The 19866-nt window shown below is 47.5% G+C and overlaps 1 protein-coding gene across 2 annotated transcripts in view; it reads right to left on the bottom strand.

The window, feature by feature from the left end:
* Positions 1 to 19866, bottom strand: part of rfc4 (replication factor C (activator 1) 4) — a 28814-nt gene that overhangs the window by 3251 nt on the left and 5697 nt on the right. For both annotated transcript variants that reach the window (XM_085989934.1, XM_085989933.1), the window contains exons 4-10: positions 19464 to 19543; positions 18512 to 18631; positions 10431 to 10574; positions 9319 to 9439; positions 5279 to 5404; positions 3143 to 3223; positions 1174 to 1290 (exon numbers count right to left, since the gene is read on the bottom strand). In XM_085989934.1, the coding sequence (XP_085846060.1) occupies positions 1174 to 1290; positions 3143 to 3223; positions 5279 to 5404; positions 9319 to 9439; positions 10431 to 10574; positions 18512 to 18631; positions 19464 to 19543 (789 nt within the window). The remainder of the gene's footprint in view (positions 1 to 1173; positions 1291 to 3142; positions 3224 to 5278; positions 5405 to 9318; positions 9440 to 10430; positions 10575 to 18511; positions 18632 to 19463; positions 19544 to 19866) is intronic.

The following is a 19866-nucleotide window of genomic DNA, read 5'->3' as shown; positions in this document are numbered from 1 at the left end:
GAGGCCATTCGGCCCATCCCATCGAGTCCGTGCCGGCTCTCTAGAGCAATCCAGTCAGTCCCATTCCCCCGCTCTATCCCCGTAGCCCTGCAAGTTTATTTCCCTCAAGTGCCTATCCAGTCTCCCCTTGAAAACATTGAGCGCCTCCACTTCCATCGGCAGCGAGTTCCAGGTCCTCACCACTCGCTGCGTAAAAAAGTTTTTCCTCACGTCCCCCCTGTATCTCTTGCCCAAAACCTTAAATCTGTCTCTCTAGTCCTTGTACCATCAACTAGTGGGAATAGCCTTTCCCCATCTAGCCTATCCAAACCTGTCATAATCTTGTACACCTCTATCAAATCACCCCTCAACCTCCTTTGCTCTAATGAAAACAAATCCAGCTTCTCCAACCTGTCCTCGTAGCTAAGATCCCCCATCCCCAGAACCATTCCGGTAAATCTCCGCTGCACTCTCTCAAGGGCCTTCGCATCCTTCCTAAAGTGTGGTGACCAGATTGTGGTAAATAGTAACTGATTACAATAAATTTTCTGGCGCTTTGCAAGAAAACGAGCGTCGAATCAAACTCAAGGATCAGCAAAATATAGTAACATAATAATTCAAGATACAATATTCAGCAAAACCTGGGCTGGGTCATGAGAACAGCTGTTGGGTTCAGAAATATGGAAAAAGGCAAATAAATGGAGATCACAGTTATACTTTTTTATAAAATTATTAAAGTACAAAAGTTTTACTAGAAATGGTTCTGTGAGTTAGTTCTCCCTCAAAGAAAGGCATCTCCCAATTTCATAGAAACATGTTTTAATTAATTCAGTCTTCAAATCGTGGGGAAAGGTAGATTCCATTAGAACATGTCAAACAGGTACAATTATGTAAGTCTTGTTCAACAGAATCAATCTAAGTGATCAAACTCCCGAACACTCTTCAGTGACTAGCTGATGACTAGTAAACTGCAATCTATTATTTATCACATGAGCATTTTACTCCATCATTGTCAAGTGGGGATAAAGACCATTTATTGGATTAAAAAGATGGTTTCTAGAATTCAAAAAAGTCACACCACCAAAGAGTCTATAAGCATACATCTGGATGGAGCTAGGCCAAGGAATTTGGACATACCACTGAAATCAGGGAGAGGCAAAACACAGCTTGTTGTTCATTTCAGTCCATACTTACTGCTAGTTTTAGTGTGATCGCTGATTTCTGTCGGTCATTAAGATCCTCTTTATCGATGATGACTTCATGTAGCTGGTTGATTAACTGTGTTGCAGCGTAACCTTCATTAATCATATTCTGACAAAACAGTGGAGGATAAATAGAAGCACTTCGTACATACATCACATTGCAAATAGTAAACATTGTTCCCCTCTGCACGGACTCGTGTTGCGAAGCAGTTCTACAAGTAATACCTCAACTTTAATACATTGTCCACATTTGCACTTTGCATGCAAGGCAGGAAACTATTTGATTACAGAACAGAGTGGAGTCCTACTTAAACTGTGGGAAACTATGTGCTTGTGTGGCACCCCATCCACCACCTTAAACATTCACTCCCTCCACCACCGGCATACCGTGGCTGCAGTGTGCACCATCTACAAGATGCACTGCAGCAACTCGCCAAGGCTTCTTCGGCAGCGCCTCCCAAACCTGCAACCTCTTCCACCTAGAAAGACAAGGGCAGCAGGCGCATGGGAACACCACCACCTCCAAGTCACACACCATCCTGACTTAGATGTATATCACCGATCCTTCATCGTCGCTGGGTCAAAATCCTGGAACTCCCTCCCTAACAGCACTGTGGGAGTACCTTCACCACACGGACTGCAGCGGTTCAAGGCGGCGGCTCACCACCACCTTCTCAAGGGCAATTAGGGATGGGCAATAAATGCTGGCCTTGCCAGCGACGCCCACATCCCATAAATGAATATTAAAAAAGTGGTTAATATGAGAAATGGAAATGTTGCACATGTACAGTAGGATACACTGAGTTGCAGTAATATAGAGCAGGGGTTCTCAACTGGGGGCCCACGAGAAGATTTCAAGGGGTCCGCCAGAGAATGGACAGTTTTTCGGGGCAGGGCCTATCTGGGGGAAGTTCACAGCTGAGGGCGGGTCCTTAGTCAGGTTGAGGGACTGATCGCAGGGATGGTTGCAGTCAGACGGGGATGACGCAGCTCAGCGTCCTGTAGGATGGAGTCAGGTAGATGTAGGCTGGGTCCCGTGGGGTGTGGTAGTCCCTGGCTACATTGGGTTGGTTAACGAGTCCAAGGCCCCGGGTTAGTAATCCCCTGAAACCGATACTGGGAGGCTCCGCTTTGCGGTGCAGCCGCTCCTTGGGAGTGTCCGGAGGTGCCAGGCCCACAGCGTTTCCAGAACCTTCCATTGTCATCAAAGCCCAGTAAGTGAATGTGTGACTGGAACTCGGAACTGAGCACCCCCCACCCCCAACACACAGACAAACTGTCCCCCTCCCTCCACACAGACTGAGACAAACTGTGTCCCCCCCACAGACAGTGGGGCAAATTGTTATGCCCACACACTTACGTTAAGAGGGTATGTGGAATTTTTATAACACGGAAGGCGGGTCCTCAGAAGCAAATAAGTTGAGAACCCCTTTTCTCTATCACACAGCTCACCACTAAATTTTGAATGTTTGTCTTACCTGATAACATTAACCAGAAACGAACTGCTGACCCTTATCAATTAATCTAGGCCATCATATCTATTTTCCCCTCCATCATCTTTTCTACTCTCACTGATTCAAAATGAAAAAGCTTTTCCAGCACTGATGTCAGCCAACTTGATGAGCAGAAGCCTTTTATCCAAAATTTAAAAAAGGACGACGAGCCCTCGCTGTCTACCTACTCACTGGATTAGGCCCTTGCTCAGCTCAGCGTGGTTCAAGCTTTCCAGCATAATTTTATAAAACACTAAATAAATCTCTATGCCCAGAAAGATATTGGGAGGAACTTTCAACCTCGGCGGGGGTGGGTGTAAAACAGGCAGGAGCGGAGCGGCTACCCGTTACACACTCGCCCGATTTTCCTTTTCATCGAGGATCTGCTACGGTGTTTTAATGCCCCAGACGTTGAAAGTTCCGCCCACTGTCTTACTAATAAATGAGGAATCTTTCTACAGTACTTACTTTTACTACCGTTTCCAGTTTTTCAAAAGAGCTGCTGTGGCAAGCAGCTAAAAGGCTGTCGATCATTTCAGACGGCACAACCTAGAAAAGAAAAAAAATACATGAAAAATATGAAGTAACGAAGTGTGCGGGGCCCATCTGGCCTCCTGCTGCGGGGTGCCGGCTGCGATCCGACTCAAGGGGTGAGGGTGGGATTGGGTGAATAAATGGGGCACCAGTTAGGCAGCTGAAGAGAGCGCTCTACATCACAAATAGAAAAGGAAAGCTCTGAAACTTTGAAAAAAGGTTTGAACCCAACATTTTCAGAAACATGGAGATTTCCCCTCGCACTTTTTATTTCTGTACTCAAGATGAAGCTAAAATGTAATTTACAAGTGTCAGCTTGGCTCAGTTATCTGAGGAAGGATGTTCTTGCCATGGAGGGAGTTCAGCGAAGATTCACCAGGCTGATACCTGGGATGGCAGGAATGACGTATGAGAAGAGATTGGGTCGATTGGGCTTATACTCGCTGGAGTTTAGAAGAATGAGAGAGGATCTCATTGAAACGTATAAAATTCTAACAGGACTGGACAGACTAGATGCAGGATGTTCCCGATGGTTGGGGAGTCCAGAACCAGGGGTCACAGTCTAAGGAGACGGGGTAAGCCATTTAGGACTGAGATGAAGAGGAATTTCTTCACCCAGAGAGTGGTGAACCTGTGGAATTCTCTACCACAGAAGGCAGTAGAGGTCAATTCATTAAATATATTCAAGAAGGAGTTGGATATATTTCTTAAGGCTAAAGGGATCAAGGGATATGGGGAGAAGGCAGGGACAGGGTACTGAACTTGGATGATCAGTCATGATCGCATTGAATGGCGGAGCAGGCTCGAGGGGCCGAATGGCCGACTCCTGCTCCTATCTTCTATGTTAGTTGCTAACACCCTCACCTTGGGAGTCAGAAGGTTGTGGGATTGAGCCTCGGTACAGACTTCAGCACATAAACTAGGCTGGCATTTCATTGCAGTACTGCATTGTCAGAGGCATCATCTTCCAGATGAGATGTTATACCAAAGTCCCTTCTGCCAGCTCAGGTGGATGTAAAAGATCCCATAACACAACTTTGAAGAGCAAGATGATCTCCCAGTGTCCTAACCAACGGTCTTTCCTCAACCAACTCCACAATAGATTGATTATCTAGTCATTCAGCTCACTTGCTGTGTGTTGGCCTGCATAACAACAGTGATTACACTTCAAAAACTAATCCAGTGGTTGTAAAGTGCTTTGGGGTGTCCGGAGGGGCTATATAAATGCAAGCTTTTCCTTTTCTATGCCAACGAACCACATCATGGCCTGGTACATAATCAAATTGATATTAATCTATGATGGGAAAAGCCACAATAAAAATACACAAACTGGATGGAGTGACACAAACATTTTGTACCATTGAGTGGCAGAAGACTTTCTTTTGTTCTTGGGATGTGGCCAACACTGGCAGTTTTCATCGTCTCTCTTTCAGCAGCTTGCCCACAAATTACTGGATTTATTTAATTCAATTTTGCTACTGGCCACGGTGAGATTTGAACGCGTGACCTCGGGTTTGCTAGCCCAGTACTATAATCACATTACTGTCCACCATTTCCCACATGCACACTCCCTGATTGACAGGTGACGTCTCACATTAGAGGAAAGGGAGGAAATCTGCCTGCTTCTAGAGGCAGTGAAGTGACGCTCAGGGAGAAAAATGTCATCTAATCTTTGCTTTGCACTTGTCTTATACAAGGGGAAATGCAGGATCACAAGAAGTGATCAATATATGTACCACACACTAGGCTATGTCAGCTGGGATAATTAAAAAGGACATCTTTCCTGATGGGAGACTTTTAAATCAGAAACCAATGACATCGTCCCTTTTAATAGGTCCCAAAAGAGAAGCTTGAGGAAAATTGGACACTTCATTTTTTTGGACGCCAACAGGATGAAAACTGCATGATGGAAAATTTTTCTCAAGCACTGCAGGCAGACACTGACAACAGTAAAAGAACACACGATGGCTCTCTGTGGAAATGCTCGTCATGGGAAAGGGCATATAGATTCCTGCCAAAAACTCAACCCGTACCTTACCCATTGTATATGGGCAGAAAAAGTTTTCTTACCCCAGCAATTTCAATGATGACTTGTTCTGTGATGTCTTTCCCTCCTGTAAGTCTCGTTGCACACTGCAGGTAAGTTATTGCCTTTCTCAGGTCTCCTTCTGATACATCGATAAGAATGGCGATTGTCTAGAAAAAGCCAACATGATATAAATGAAAACATTTGCCAGCTACATCAACTGAAGGCTCAAGTTTATGTTCAATGCAAGGAAACCACATCAAAAGCAAAATCCAGACCAACCACAGTAACATCAATGCAATAGTGTGGACTCGGTGCAGAGCGAGATAGCCTTGGCTCAAAAGTCACACCAGTGCACTGTTTTATAGCTTAATGTCTGCAGAAGATTTCTGTAAACAGAGAGAAAAAAATACATGCACAAATTAGCCCTGAAAAGGAAGTAATCTTGAAACTGCTATTAAACTGTAGGCAAAGTCCTTGAAGACTTAGTGTAACTTGCTTCAAAAGAGTTTGATTGATGGATTGTTGTTCATTTTATACAACAATGATGTACCTCCTATTTCTTTCAAGTAACAATCGGTTAAGTTTCCAGTCTCACTGTATTCAACCCAGCCGCTAAGGAAGAACTTGTTCACCAGGCTGATACCTGGGATGGCAGGAATGACGTACGAGGAGAGATTGGGTCGATTGGGCTTATACTCACTGGAGTTTAGAAGATTGAGAGGGGATCTCATCGAAACCTATAAAATTCTGTCAGGCCTGGACAGACTAGATGCAGGAAGGATGTTTATGATGGCCAGGAAGTCCAGAACCAGGGGTCATCGTCTAAGGATAAGGGGTAAGCCATTTAGGACTGAAATGAGGAGGAATTTCTTCACCCAGGGAGTGGTGAACCTGTGGAATTCTCTACCACAGAGGGCGGTGGAGGCCAGTTCATTAAATATATTCAAAAAAGAGTTGGATATATTTCTTAAGGCTAAAGGGATCAAGGGATATGGGGAGAAGGCAGGGACAGGATACTGAATTTGGATGATCAGCCAGGATCTCATTGAATGGCAGAGCAGGCTCGAGGGGCCGAATGGCCTACTCCTGCTCCTATCTTCTATGTTTCTATGTTGTACGATGCAGCTATTTTCAACCAGTGAATGCATGCTAATTAAGTATTATCTTAATAACCAAAGTTGATACTTCACAGAATCACAGAAACCCCACAGTGCAGATAGAGGCCATTTTGGCCCATCGAGCCTGCACCGACACATATTCCACCCGATCCCCGTAACCCCTACACCAACACATATCCCACCCTATCCCCGTAACCCCACGTATTTAATCCCCCGAACATTAAAGGTCAATTTATCATAGCCAATCAACCTAACCCGCACATCTTTGGACTGTGGGAGGAAACCGGAGCACCCGGAGAAAACCCACGCAAACACAGGGAGAATGTGCAAACTCCACACAGACAGTCACCCAAGGCCGGATTCGAACCCGGGTCCCTGGCGCTGTGAGGCAACAGTGCTAACCACTATGCCACCGTGCTGGCCTCAAAGCTGAATAATCGGGACTGGTAAAAGACTGCGATTAGTATGCAGAGCCAGAGTCCCAATCGGCTAAGCGAGAATGGATCAGTAACCCAGCGCTCTGCATATCCCGATCACCAATAGCATCTATTCAGTCAACACAGATATACTTAGAAGAGCAAGATGCTCCATGATGTATCTGTGCTGACCAACTGACTATACTTAACGTGCGGAGAGACCCTTTTCAGAATTCCACTTGTGGGTGAATTCTGTGCTCATCAAGGTGAGAAAGGTCAGGGGTGAAGTTTCCACTTTTGGCTTTTAGAGTTTGGATTAAGCACCAAGTAGGTATACAGAAAATCTACCTCTGAACTGTCCCAACAAGGTGTCCAGGCCCTAGACTCAGAAGGGCAACTGAATGTGCACCAGTGTGACACTTCCATTTTCCACATAAGCCATCCTCTTTGTGATGGGGATTGATGTACACAGGGAATCTCAAACAAATTCACTCAGGAGCGTTACAGCCAGCAGAGAGGAACCATTCATCCCATCTGTCTAAGGTAGATTGCAAGCCAGATCCCAGAGCCATCCCACTTAGTTCCTCCCAAACCTCAAAAAACCCCAAATCTTATGAATGTTTGACAGACACTCAGCTATTGCTGGGGCACTAACCTGTAACCAGAGAATGTAATACAGGCAAGGGCATAGCAACTTTCAAACTCAAAAATGTCCACGATAGGATGATATAGATGGACTGAATGACACCCCTCATCTGTACTTAGCTTTGTGAAAGATCAGGAGACCAGACCCCTGTACTGATTGCCGAATGGTGTTTGTTTTAATAACCTCCTAGTGGAAAAAACACTGCTGCCTGCTTGAAGCTGTTGTCATTGTAGAAAAGTAATTAGATATCTTGAGACAATTGAGGACATAGAAAGTGACCGTGGAAGGGAATGCTTACTCAATTGGCAAGAAGCCAGCTATACCCCAGGCAGAATACAATGTGGAAGATTCTGTTCGAGATTTGAAGCAGACAGTTCAAGTTTGCAGGGGAGCAAGAAGCTGGATACAGTCACCTCTAATCAGATTTTTGTACTATTGCGCTTAGTTAGTCATGGAATTTTGGGTAAACCACAGAGCAAGAGTCCAACATCACCAATCGTCAGTAGAGAGATTTTAAGCAAGTTCATTGTATTTTCCTCATGTTCTTTCTCTTCGTGCTTTTGTGAAAATGATTCAACGTTTCTGGCAGTGGGCAAAGGAACGAAAAGCTGTGTGGTAAACCACTTTTGTCGTTCACTATCGTTACACTATAGTTATCACTGTTATATCGTTATCACTGTTCACACTGTTGTATCACTATACGAGGTCGCCTCTTGTCACGCTGTTATACCTGGGCTGACCACTGCTGACTCCGCCCATGGCTCCACCTACCTGCCCAGGTATAAAGGTGGTCGACTGGCTGGTATTCCTCCTTGTTGGATCCGATCACCCACGAGGGTGGGCTCTGTTATTTAGCCAATAAAAACCTATAGTTACTTTCTTAACTCGTCGCTTTTCATTGGATGAATTGATAGGTATATCAAGCTGAATGTTCATTGTGGAAACATTTCAGTTTCAAGAATTATCCTAGTTGAGCAAAATAATAGTTGTAACACCAAACACAACATATGTACACCCCCCTCGCTATATTTTCTTAAACATGTACCAATACAATAGGCTCATTTTTATGATGAACATCATGCTGAATGTCGGATAATCTCTGACCAGGCATTGCTGGCTATGCGAATAGTTCTTTCCCCCTCCCCCCAAAAGGATAAAAAGTAATTTTTTTTGCAATGAAAAAAAACCAAGAGGAAGATAGAACTTTAAAAAAACTAGATTGCTTTTCCTTTCTTCCTCCTTTCGATTTATATTTGCTGGTAAATGTTGGTGCTCAAGGTGAGGGATGTCATTACTGAGAAATGAGCATTTGCATTTTTAGGTAATCAGTTTCAGCATTAAGCATACCCAGGTCGTGTAACGCATAGGTGAGTTACAGGATAAAGCTCCCCTTACTCTACCCAACAATGTGCCTCAACTCCCCAACCTGTGATCAACCTACACTCTGTCAATATGAAGCTGTGGATGACGGGGGGGAAAAGAGCAGCTAGTAACACCTGCTGGAAGAGTACACATCAGGAAAGGACATAATTAGACTCGACCGGGACGTGACGCCCCTTACAGCTTAATATACTGTCAACCCTTCCTGTCAGGGCTCAGAGCTCACACAAAGAATAGCCACTTGGGTGAAGCATCAGAGGACGGTCAGTATCTGTGGAACCAGACTCTAACACATAGCACTGTTTTCAGGAGAGAGGAGGAATATGGCGAGAAAATTCCAAGAATTGTAAAAAACCTAAAGGACTCGAAAGCACTGTGCGAATTTTTAGGGTGGTAGAATAGAAAGACAGAGGTCAGTATAGTGGCCCTAACCTCTTTAAATCTGAACCAAAGTTAAAATCACACTCTGCTTCCGCAACAAAATTTGAGCTCCAAATATACCGTACAACCCAGACACCTACTTCACTGCTGCATTGCACATTCTCCTTCTCACAGATGTCCCGCAAACGTTTCTCTTGTATACTGTCAATCAGAGGTTTAAAACGGAACTTCGAACATCGAGAAGTCAGTGGTTCAATTATCCTAAGACACAAAGAAAAGTCTTGAGCATTACTCATGTGTCGGCAAACAGAGCAGTTACAGACAAATGTTCCTTATGGTGACTGCGCTTCACCCCCATAATTGGAGCCAGATTTTATTCACTTTGCATTGTACCAAAATACATTCCGCAAACCCATTCTGCAGCAACACAAATAAATATGGTTATATTGCAAATCCTTTCCATTTGGTGTTACCTCACCGTTGCATTTTGCTAAACAGGTATAAGGCACAGTATTAATTGCTGCACCAACTAAACTGTATAACCTTTAAGTTGCTACATTTGCCACATCTGTGACCATTTTTATTTAAAGAGATGTTAATACAGTAGGCAGCAAAAAACAAAGGAAAAAGCCAATGAGTGGGTGGTGGAAGGCAAGAACACCCTCCAAAAAAATTAAAATTAAACTTAATTTAGTCCCAGTAAACGAGATCAACAATCAATGGGGTAAACATGAAGGTGGTGATTTCCTGCTCCAACATCACCCAACTTGCCTGCTACATACCAGCAGTTGGAAATGGGTATTTACAAAACCCCTGTAATTGAAGATTGTTAAGTTATTGAAGATCATGAAATCCAACTCTGACCAAGAACCTCTCAGTGATGCTACTTATCCAACAGTTATCTTGCGTCCTTTAATAGCAAGAAGAATGGGGTGAGCAAACCCAGATTAGCCCAATACTACAATTGCATTCTAATTACAATTTGTTAATGTGTAACAAATGCTTAAGACTCAAAACAGAGAGAGAGATTGAGGCAGGTATAACTCAATATTAAAGTTCTAGCTTAAAAGAACTCAACTGAAAGCAGTTAAAACAAGGTTCCCTTGAATTCTTTTTGGGTGTGTGGCCCATTCAAAATACCGGGCAGGCGCGGTTTTAGCAGCAGGGAACATTGAATGTAGCAAATAATGCGCGATTCTGTTCAGCAACACTTCATAGTGTGTGACATTTTAAATAGTTATGGCTCTCCCACCTGCTGATATAGTTGCAGATGAGGCAGAAACGTGTGGTTTTTGACTCTTTTTCCATTGTGCGGCGAAGAGCGGCCTGTGCAGCATTCGTCATAGAGTCCGCTTCATCCAAGATGATAATTTTAAATGGTGGAGTAGGTTTGCCACTGGAAGAAAGGACATAAATGGTGTAATGGTCTAAGAAAAGTCTTCAAACTAGAACCACATTGATGAAAGGAGTCAGCTCCACAAAGGGAAGCATTTCCGGTAGCTCCCAATGCTATAAAACTAAGACGACAAATGGTGTTCTGATGAATGAGCTTGTGTTAAATATTTCTTCCACTAAAATGAAAGTTGAAGATAACTGATCATTTGCATTAGGCATGCCAAGCAGAACAGGTGGCAATTAGCACATACATCAAAATGCATCACATGCGACAGAATACAGAAGACATTAATAAACTTGCAGAATGGGTGTGTAATTGGCAAATGAATTTTGCTATAAATCAATGTGAGGTGGTGCATTTTTTTCTTTTATTCATTCATGGGGTGTGGGCGTCGTTGGCAAGGCCAGCATTTACTGCCCATCCCTAATTGCCCTCGAGAAGGTGGTGGTGAGCCGCTTTCTTGAACCGCTGCAGTCCGTGTGGTGAAGGTACTCCCACAGTGCCATTAGGTAGGGAGTTCCAGGATTTTGACCCAGCGACGATGAAGGGACGGCGATATATTTCCAAGTCAGGATGGTGTGTGACTTGGAGGGGAACTTGGAGGCGGTGGTGTTTGCATGTGCCTGCTGCTCTTGTCCTTCTAGGTGGTGTGGTAAACCACTTTTATCGTTCACTATCGTTACACTATAGTTATCACTGTTATATTGTTCTCACTGTTCTCACTGTTGTATCACTATACGAGGTCGCCTCTTGTCACGCTGTTATACCTGGGCTGACCATCACTGACTCCGCCCATGGCTCCACCTACCTGCCCAGGTATAAAGGTAGTCGACTGGCTGGTATTCCTCCTTGCTGGATCCGATCACCCATGAGGGTGGGCTCTGTTATTTAGTCAATAAAAACCTATAGTTACTTTCCTAACTCGTCGCTTTTCATTGGACGAATTGATAGGTATATCAATTTTATTGACTAAATTTTAAGATGTCTCATCCAGACGCCCCGCCACAACAGCCGTCAGACGCCGAGCCGCAACAATCACAACAGCCGGCTTGGCTGCGAGCCCTCAGACCACCGTACCTGGATCTAAATCCACGGGCAGCGAACGCAGCCCTCGACTTCGATCACTGGCTGGGCTGCTTTGAAGCCTACCTGGAAGAGTCCAACGTGCCTCAGAGATCCAAGCTAAGAGTTCTGAACGCCCAACTGAGCCCTAAAGTATTCGCGCTCATCCGGGACCTTAAAACATACGAGGACGCCATCAACCGGCTGAAAAGACAGTACCAAACCCCGGTAAACCCCATGTATACCAGGCACCTCCTAAGGTCCCGCCCGCAACTGCCAGGGGAGCTGGTGGAGGAATTTTTACGGGTGCTACAAGGACTCGGCAGAGACTGTAACTTTAAAGCAGTAACGGCGGCAGAAAATACGGAAGACAACGTCCGCGATGCCTTCGTGAAAGGCCTACGGTCCGACTACTCACGGCAGCGATTACTGGAAGCAAAGGACCTCGACCTGGACAAAGCTGCAGCCCTCGCTCTCTCCCTGGAGGTGGCCCATCGGGACCAGGAGGCGTTCTCCAGGTACTGTTCGCGACCCTGGGACTCGGGCCCGACCCTTACCGCAATACCCTTCACCGCGCCGCCCCCGGGACCTACCTCAGCGTCGGCGTCCCGGACCCGATCGGGACCGCCACCCCCGGTACCGGCTCCGACATCGGACCCCCGCGGCTGCTTTTTCTGCGGCCAGGAGAAACACCCGAGGTCGCGCTGCCCAGCTAGGAACTCCACCTGCTCAACCTGCAGGAAGAAAGGCCACCTTGCTAAGGCCTGCAGAAGTGGATCTTCAGAGGCCAGCAGTGCCTCATGCGAACTGTGGGGGCGGCCATCTTCCTTCAAGGCAACAGAGGCCAGCATCCCCACACGTGAGTCATGGGGCGGCCATCTTTGATCAAGGCAACCGACCCCAATAGTGCCTCATGTGAGTTATGGGGGCAGCCATTTTGTCCAACCTCGTGGGAGACGCCATTTTACCCACCACGCTCGACTGCCACCGTGCCTCCAGACCCGACGACCGTCTCACCCGCAGACGACAACGACTCGCTCAGCTACACACTAGCCTCCGTCACTCTGGATCAAGCCCGCCCGCATCACCTGTCCAAGTCGATGATGGACATCAAAGTAAACGGCCACGCCACGACCTGCCTGTTCGACAGCGGAAGCACGGAGAGCTTCATCCACCCAGACACGGTGAGCCACTACTCCCTCCCCGTCCTGCCAACGCGCAACCGAATCTCGATGGCATCAAGGTCCCACGCCACGGACATCAGCGGCTACTGTGTTGTGACCCTGTCGGTTAAGGGTACGGAGTATAAAAACTTTAAACTCCTCGTCCTCCCCCAGCTCTGCGCTGCCGTCCTACTAGGGCTGGACTTCCAATCCCACCTCCGAAGTGTCACCCTAGCATACGGTGGACCCCTCCCCCCACTCACAGTCGACAACCAGCGGATGTTAAACCGCCCACCGCGTAACACCTGCAGCCTATCCACCCTCAAGGTCCCGCCACCTTCCCTGTTCGCTAACCTAACCCCCGACTGCAAACCCGTCGCTACCAAGAGCAGGCGGTACAGCGCCAGGGACAGGGCCTTCATTAGCTATGAGGTGCGGCGCCTCCTGAAAGAGGGCATCATCGAGGGGAGCAGCAGCACCTGGCGTGCCCAGGTCGTGGTCGTTAAGACCGGCGATAAAAATCGCTTGGCCATCGACTACAGCCAGACCATAAACAGGTACACCCAGCTGGACGCATACCCCCTTCCCCGCATATCTGACATGGTCAATCAGATTGCACAATACCGAGTATTCTCGACCATCGACCTTAAGTCGGCCTACCACCAACTCCCTATCAGCCCGGAGGACCGCCAGTATACCGCCTTCGAGGCGAACGGGCGCCTCTACCACTTCCTTAGGGTCCCCTTCGGTGTCACCAACGGGGTGTCGGTCTTCCAAAGGGAGATGGACCGGATGGTCGACCAGAACGGACTGCAGGCCACGTTCCCTTATCTAGATAACGTCACCATCTGCGGCCGCGACCGGCAGGACCACGATGTGAATCTGGAGAAATTCCTCTGTACGGCCCAACGGCTGAACCTCACCTACAATAAGGAGAAATGTGTGTTTAACACCTCACGCCTTGCTATCCTCGGCTGTGTAGTAGAGAACGGAGTCATCGGCCCCGACCCCGAAAGAATGCGCCCCCTCATGGAGCTACCCCTCCCCCACTGTCCTAAGGCACTTAAGAGAACCCTGGGACTCTTCGCCTACTATGCCCAATTATGCGGACAAAGCCAGACCCCTCATGAAGTCCACATCCTTCCCCCTCACGGAGGAGGCGTGCGCGGCCTTCTCCCTCATTAAGGGAGACATAGCCAAGGCCACAATGCACGCAGTGGATGAGTCCATCCCCTTCCAAGTGGAGAGCGATGCATCCGACTTCGCCCTAGCCGCTACCCTTAACCAGGAGGGGAGGCCGGTGGCCTTCTTCTCAAGGACCCTACAGGGCCCTGAGATCCGACACTCGTCAGTCGAGAAGGAAGCCCAGGCGATCGTGGAGGCGGTACGACGCTGGAGGCATTACCTGGCAGGCAAACGATTTACCTTCCTCACCGACCAGCGTTCGGTCGCTTTCATGTTTAATAACAAGCTGAGGGGCAAAATCAAGAATGACAAGATCTTGAGGTGGAGAATCGAGCTATCCACCTACGATTATGAGATCTTGTACCGGCCAGGTAAGCTGAACGAACCCCCCGATGCTCTTTCACGAATTACATGCGCCAGCGCGCATATTGATAGACTTCAGACCCTCCACAACGACCTCTGCCACCCCGGGGTCACCAGACTTTACCATTTCATTAAGGCCCGCAACCTGACCTACTCCATCGAGGAGGTCAGGACCATGACCAGGAACTGCCAGACCTGTGCCGAGTGCAAACCGCACTTCTATAGGCCGGACAAAGCAAGCCTGATCAAGGCCACCCGCCCCTTCGAGCGCCTGAGCATCGACTTTAAGGGGCCCCTACCGTCATCCGACCGTAATGTGTACTTCCTCAACATCGTTGATGAGTACTCCCGTTTCCCCTTTGCCTTCCCCTGCCCAGACAGGACCAGTACCACGGTCATTAAATGCCTGAACGAACTCTTCGCCTTGTTCGGGTTCCCGAACTATATACATAGTGACCGGGGCTCCTCCTTCATGAGCGAGGAACTCCGCCAGTTCCTACTAGCGAGAGGTATTGCAGCAAGCAGGACCACCAGCTACAACCCCCGAGGGAACGGCCAGGTGGAAAGAGAGAACACGACTGTCTGGAAGGCCGTCATCTTAGCCTTAAAGTCTAAGGGCCTCCCAACCTCCCGCTGGCAGGAAGTCCTCCCGACAGCGCTGCATTCCATCCGGTCACTACTTTGCACTGCCGTTAACGCCACCCCCCATGAACGAATGTTTGTTTTCCCCAGGAAGTCGACTACGGGAACCACTCTACCAACCTGGCTGACCTCTCCGGGGCCCGTCCTGCTGCGAAAGCACGTGAGGGCCCATAAAACGGACCCCCTGGTCGAGATGGTGAACCTCCTGCACGCCAACCCCCAGTACGCCTACGTGGCTTACCCAGACGGGCGGGAGGATACCGTCTCCTTACGAGACCTCGCACCCTCGGGCACTCCGGAGACACCACCTTTACCCCCCCCCACCACCCCCCCAATTCCAGCCCAGGTAGACCCCACGAGCCTTCGCCGACCACGCAGACACCAGCATTAACACCGGATAATGCAACACCGCCGCTGCGACGATCGGAGAGGCTTACGAGGCCTCCGGACAGACTGACATACCAGAACTGGTAGTACACTTCACCCCGCCGGACTCAAATCTAAAGAAGGGGTGAATGTGGTAAACCACTTTTATCGTTCACTATCGTTACACTATAGTTATCACTGTTATATTGTTATCACTGTTCTCACTGTTGTATCACTATACGAGGTCGCCTCTTGTCACACTGTTATACCTGGGCTGACCATCACTGACTCCGCCCATGGCTCCACCTACCTGCCCAGGTATAAAGGTAGTCGACTGGCTGGTATTCCTCCTTGCTGGATCCGATCACCCATGAGGGTGGGCTCTGTTATTTAGTCAATAAAAACCTATAGTTACTTTCCTAACTCGTCGCTTTTCATTGGACGAATTGATAGGTATATCAGGTGGTACAAACAAGATTTACAAGAATGATACCAGAACTGACAGGTTATACCCATCAGGAAAGATTGAACAGACTGGGACTCCTTTCTCTATAACAATGGTTCTTGCGGGTCTGTAGAGACTTTCCAGGGGGTCCGTGAAAAAAACCCAAATCGGTGATGGAGAGCAAGCCGGAGCGGAGCGGCCGGGCGCTGCCGAACAGGGCGTTGAATAGTTACCATGGCAGCGGCAGCTATGCGCTGCAGGAAGAGGAGGAGAAAAAGACTGCATACCAGCGGATGCTTGATTGACAGCCAATCAGCTTCTAAAGATTCTCTGACAGCTGTTCACAGGTTTGGCAGTTAATTGACAGCAGAGGGAACCAATTACAAAGCGAAGTGGCGGGGAGCAGCCAATGGAAGAGCAAGGAAGGCGGAGCCGCGGCCACCATTTTGTGAATCGGGGGTGGTTGGAGTCTGGTCGCGGCTCTGCGGTTCTCCCTTCCCCGGGCCGAGCTCCGTTGCGACAGTACTGATTGCCAGCCTGCACGACAAGGATGGTGAAGCTGCCCCCGGAGGTGCGGTGGGACCAGTTCCAGCCGTTGCTCGAGCAGTTCGGCAGTCAGCGAGTGCGCTCCGGTGAAGGTGGGAGATGGAGGAGAAATGGCAGAGAGCGACGGGGAGAGAGCGATGGTGCACAAAGAGGAATGGGGAGAGAGATTAAGGTAGAGAGAGATGGGGATGAGTGATGGGGGAAAGAGAGTGAGATGGGGGTACAAAGAGGAATGAGAGAGAGAGATGGAGGAATAAAGATAAAAAGGGAGAAATGGGACTAGAGAGAGAGATGTGGTAGAGTGACGGGAGAGAGATGGAGGTACAGAGAAAAAGGTGGAGGAAGATTGATGCAGAGAGAGAAGGGGGCACAGAGAGGAATGGAAGTAGAGAGAAGAATGGGAGAGAGACGCGGTAGAGAGAGAGAGGAATACGAGAGATAGGGAGAGATGGGGGGTAGAGAGAGAGAGAGAGAGAGCGAGAGAGGACAAGACACAAGGGAGAGTGAATGAGATCAAGACCAGTTGTTTTGGGGGGGGGGGGGGGGGGGGGGGGAAAGAGAGAGAGAGAGAGAGAGAGAGAGAGATGGAGACGCAAAAGGAAGAGATTGACGCGGCCGGGGGAGAGCAGTGTGGGAGAGATTGTGGGGAAGAAGAGAGACCCCAGGCAGGTACAGAGAGCAGACACTGAGGGCAAGAGACAGTGAGATACAGGGAAAAGAGGAAGGGGGAGGCAGAGATGAGAGATAGAAACTGAGAGGTAGTAGGAAAACGACAGAAACGAGGAAAGCAATTGACGGAGAGATGTGAGGGAGAGAGAATGGAAAGAGGGGGCAGAAGAGAGAAGCCAGAGGGGTTGGGAGCGAGATCAGAGGCAAGGGTGAGAAAAAAAAGGGAGACACACAAAAGGGGGCTAAGGGGAGAAAAGAGAAGGGAGGAGACTGATAGATGGATGGGATGGACAGGAAATAGGAGGACGACGAGGAGGGTGTTCAAGTTTTTAGGCCGCACCAGATGGTTTTCTTGAGCCCAGTGTCAAAAATCATTCCTGTAGGTGAGCCCACATGCCCAGTTAACTGGAGTGATTTTATCTGCCAATATCCAGTAATGTAGCACTGCCCAAGGTCAATCAGAACACTCTTCTTGATGTCATTTGCTAATTGCATGTGACAGCAGCCCTCCCATGTATTTGGATAATGGAGGATAATCCAGTGGTTCTCAAACTGGGGTCCGCGCAGACAGGCTGGTAAACAGCAGAGGGGGAGGGAAAAAAACCCTGAAACACTCAGCTGCTGTGCAGTGAGTAGGCGGGCGGTGGAGGGTTACACCTGAAACAGTGCCAGGAGCCACCAAACTGAATCCCACTCCAGGAAGAGAAGGGTGGTGTTGTGCGGTGAAGTATTCAACAGGCATGTTGCTGAACCTGTAGGGTTACCTTTCAACTGAAGGGAAGATAAAAGTTTTCACATCACCAATCACATCAATGTTCACTGTAATCAGACAGCCCTGGCAAAATTTCATGCAAGTCCCTTTAACAGGACACTGATGAACTTTACATTCAGAAATGTAAATGTATAGTATTATAATTTAGATGGGGGGGTGGGGGGTCCATGATTACTAATTTATTTGAAAGGGGGTCCTTCAACCAAAAAAGTTTGGGAACCACTGCTCTAGAAAAGAGAAAACTGAGGGGTGGCCTGATTGAGGTCTTTAAGATTATGAAAGGGTTTGTTGGGTAGACGTAGAGAAAATGTTTCCACTTGTGGGGGAGACTAAAACTAGAGGCCATAAATATAAGATAGTCACCAATAAATCCAATAGGGAATTGATGAGAAACTTTACCCAGCGAGTGGTTAGAATGTGGAATTCACTACCACAAGGAGGAGTTGAGGAAAATAGCATAGATGCATTTAAGGGGAAGCTAAATAAACACACGAGGGAGAAAAGAATAGTTAGGCTGATGAGGTTAGATGAAGAGGGGTGGGGTAGAGGCTCGCGTGGAACATAAATACCGACAGAGACCTGTTGGGCCGAATGGCTGGTTTCTGGCTGTAACTTCTATGCCGTTTGGGGAAAAAAATGAGCACACTGTTTTGTTCTAACCCAAAACAATAAAGTCACCCTTTCCCAAGAACTCTTTAGTCCTCACAAAAAAGTTGCTACTTACTCCGAGCGAGTTCCCGCTACAGCCAACTGTGCGAAATTTTTCACCTTTTCTCGCACGACCTGGATACCACGTTCATCGGAGGCGTTCAGCTCAAGAATTCTCTTGCGGTACAACTCAGGCCTGCAAATGTTGCACAATCAGATTTAATGTTAGTGCATAGCCTCCAGGACTCGGGTGAGCCATGAACAAGTGGGGTACACATTTCACGCAGGTTACACATCTGATGCTACTTTTGAGTAGTCATATCCTCAACGCATTTCAGGAAGTTCAGGTTTCTCCTGCTGCAATGAGGGCAAGACAGTGGGGCTGCACGCATCTCAACAAGTCATTTAACCTCCCTCCATCCCTTATATTGCAAGGGGTCTCACTGTTCCATATCCTTAAAAAAAATTAAACAGTTTAACAATATAAATCATAATCTGGCCAGTGGGCTCGAATACATAGTTAAGCAATACCTGCTATCATCAGAGAACAGGGTTAGGGAAGTTACTAAGCCAGACAATGGCCAGGGATGGAATCATCAGATACAGACATTAATCCAATAATTACATAACTGCATTCTAACTTACACTGAGGTTTATTTTCCTATGTATTCTAGTTAAATTTTTTTAACTAGAATGTCATTCTGTATAAGTTTAAAAAAATATTATTTCATTAAACTTACAAAGACATGTCTCACTATCAGGCCAAATAACCGGTCTGATCCAGTTTCCCTAGCAAAGACAATGATATCTTGTATTTATATAAACACATTCAAAAACAAAAAGGGATATTTAAGTGTTAATTTTAACATTGATTTTTATTACAACCCCTGATAGAGAGATGTAACCTTGAATTGATTCTGTCCCAAACAGAAATCTAAAATGATTGTGACAGAAGATATAGCTTCCCTTCTGCTGAACCCAACTATGCTGAACTCTACTTCTTTCTAACAAGATTCATGTCATCTTACCCAAAGAGTTCTCTTGCTGCAGCCAATATTGTAGAAGTTTTTCCTGTCCCAGGAGGGCCGTAAAAAAGCAGGTTGGGAAGCTGCAAAAGAAGACAACAGCATTTGAGGGTTATAATGGCACAGGAGGCGGCCATTCGGCCCATCGAGTCCATGCCGGCTCTCTGTAGAGCAATCCAGTCAGTCCCATTCCCCCGCTGTATCCCCGTAGCCCTGCAAGTTTATTTCCCTCAAGTGCCTATCCAGTCTCCCCTTGAAAACATTGATGTGTCCACTTCCACCACCTCAGTCGGCAGCGAGTTCCAGGTCCTCACCACTCGCTGCGTAAATTTTTTTTCCCTGTATCTCTTGCCCAAAGCCTTAAATCTGTGTCCCCTAGTCCTTGTACCATCAACTAGTGGGAACA

This window comes from Somniosus microcephalus, chromosome 6 (genome assembly GCF_052327205.1).
Source record: "Somniosus microcephalus isolate GS21.2 chromosome 6, FLI_Smic_1.0, whole genome shotgun sequence".
NCBI classification, from domain to species: domain Eukaryota; kingdom Metazoa; phylum Chordata; class Chondrichthyes; order Squaliformes; family Somniosidae; genus Somniosus; species Somniosus microcephalus.
Note: the sequence above shows the minus strand (reverse complement) of the source record. Positions and strands in the feature narration are given on the sequence as shown.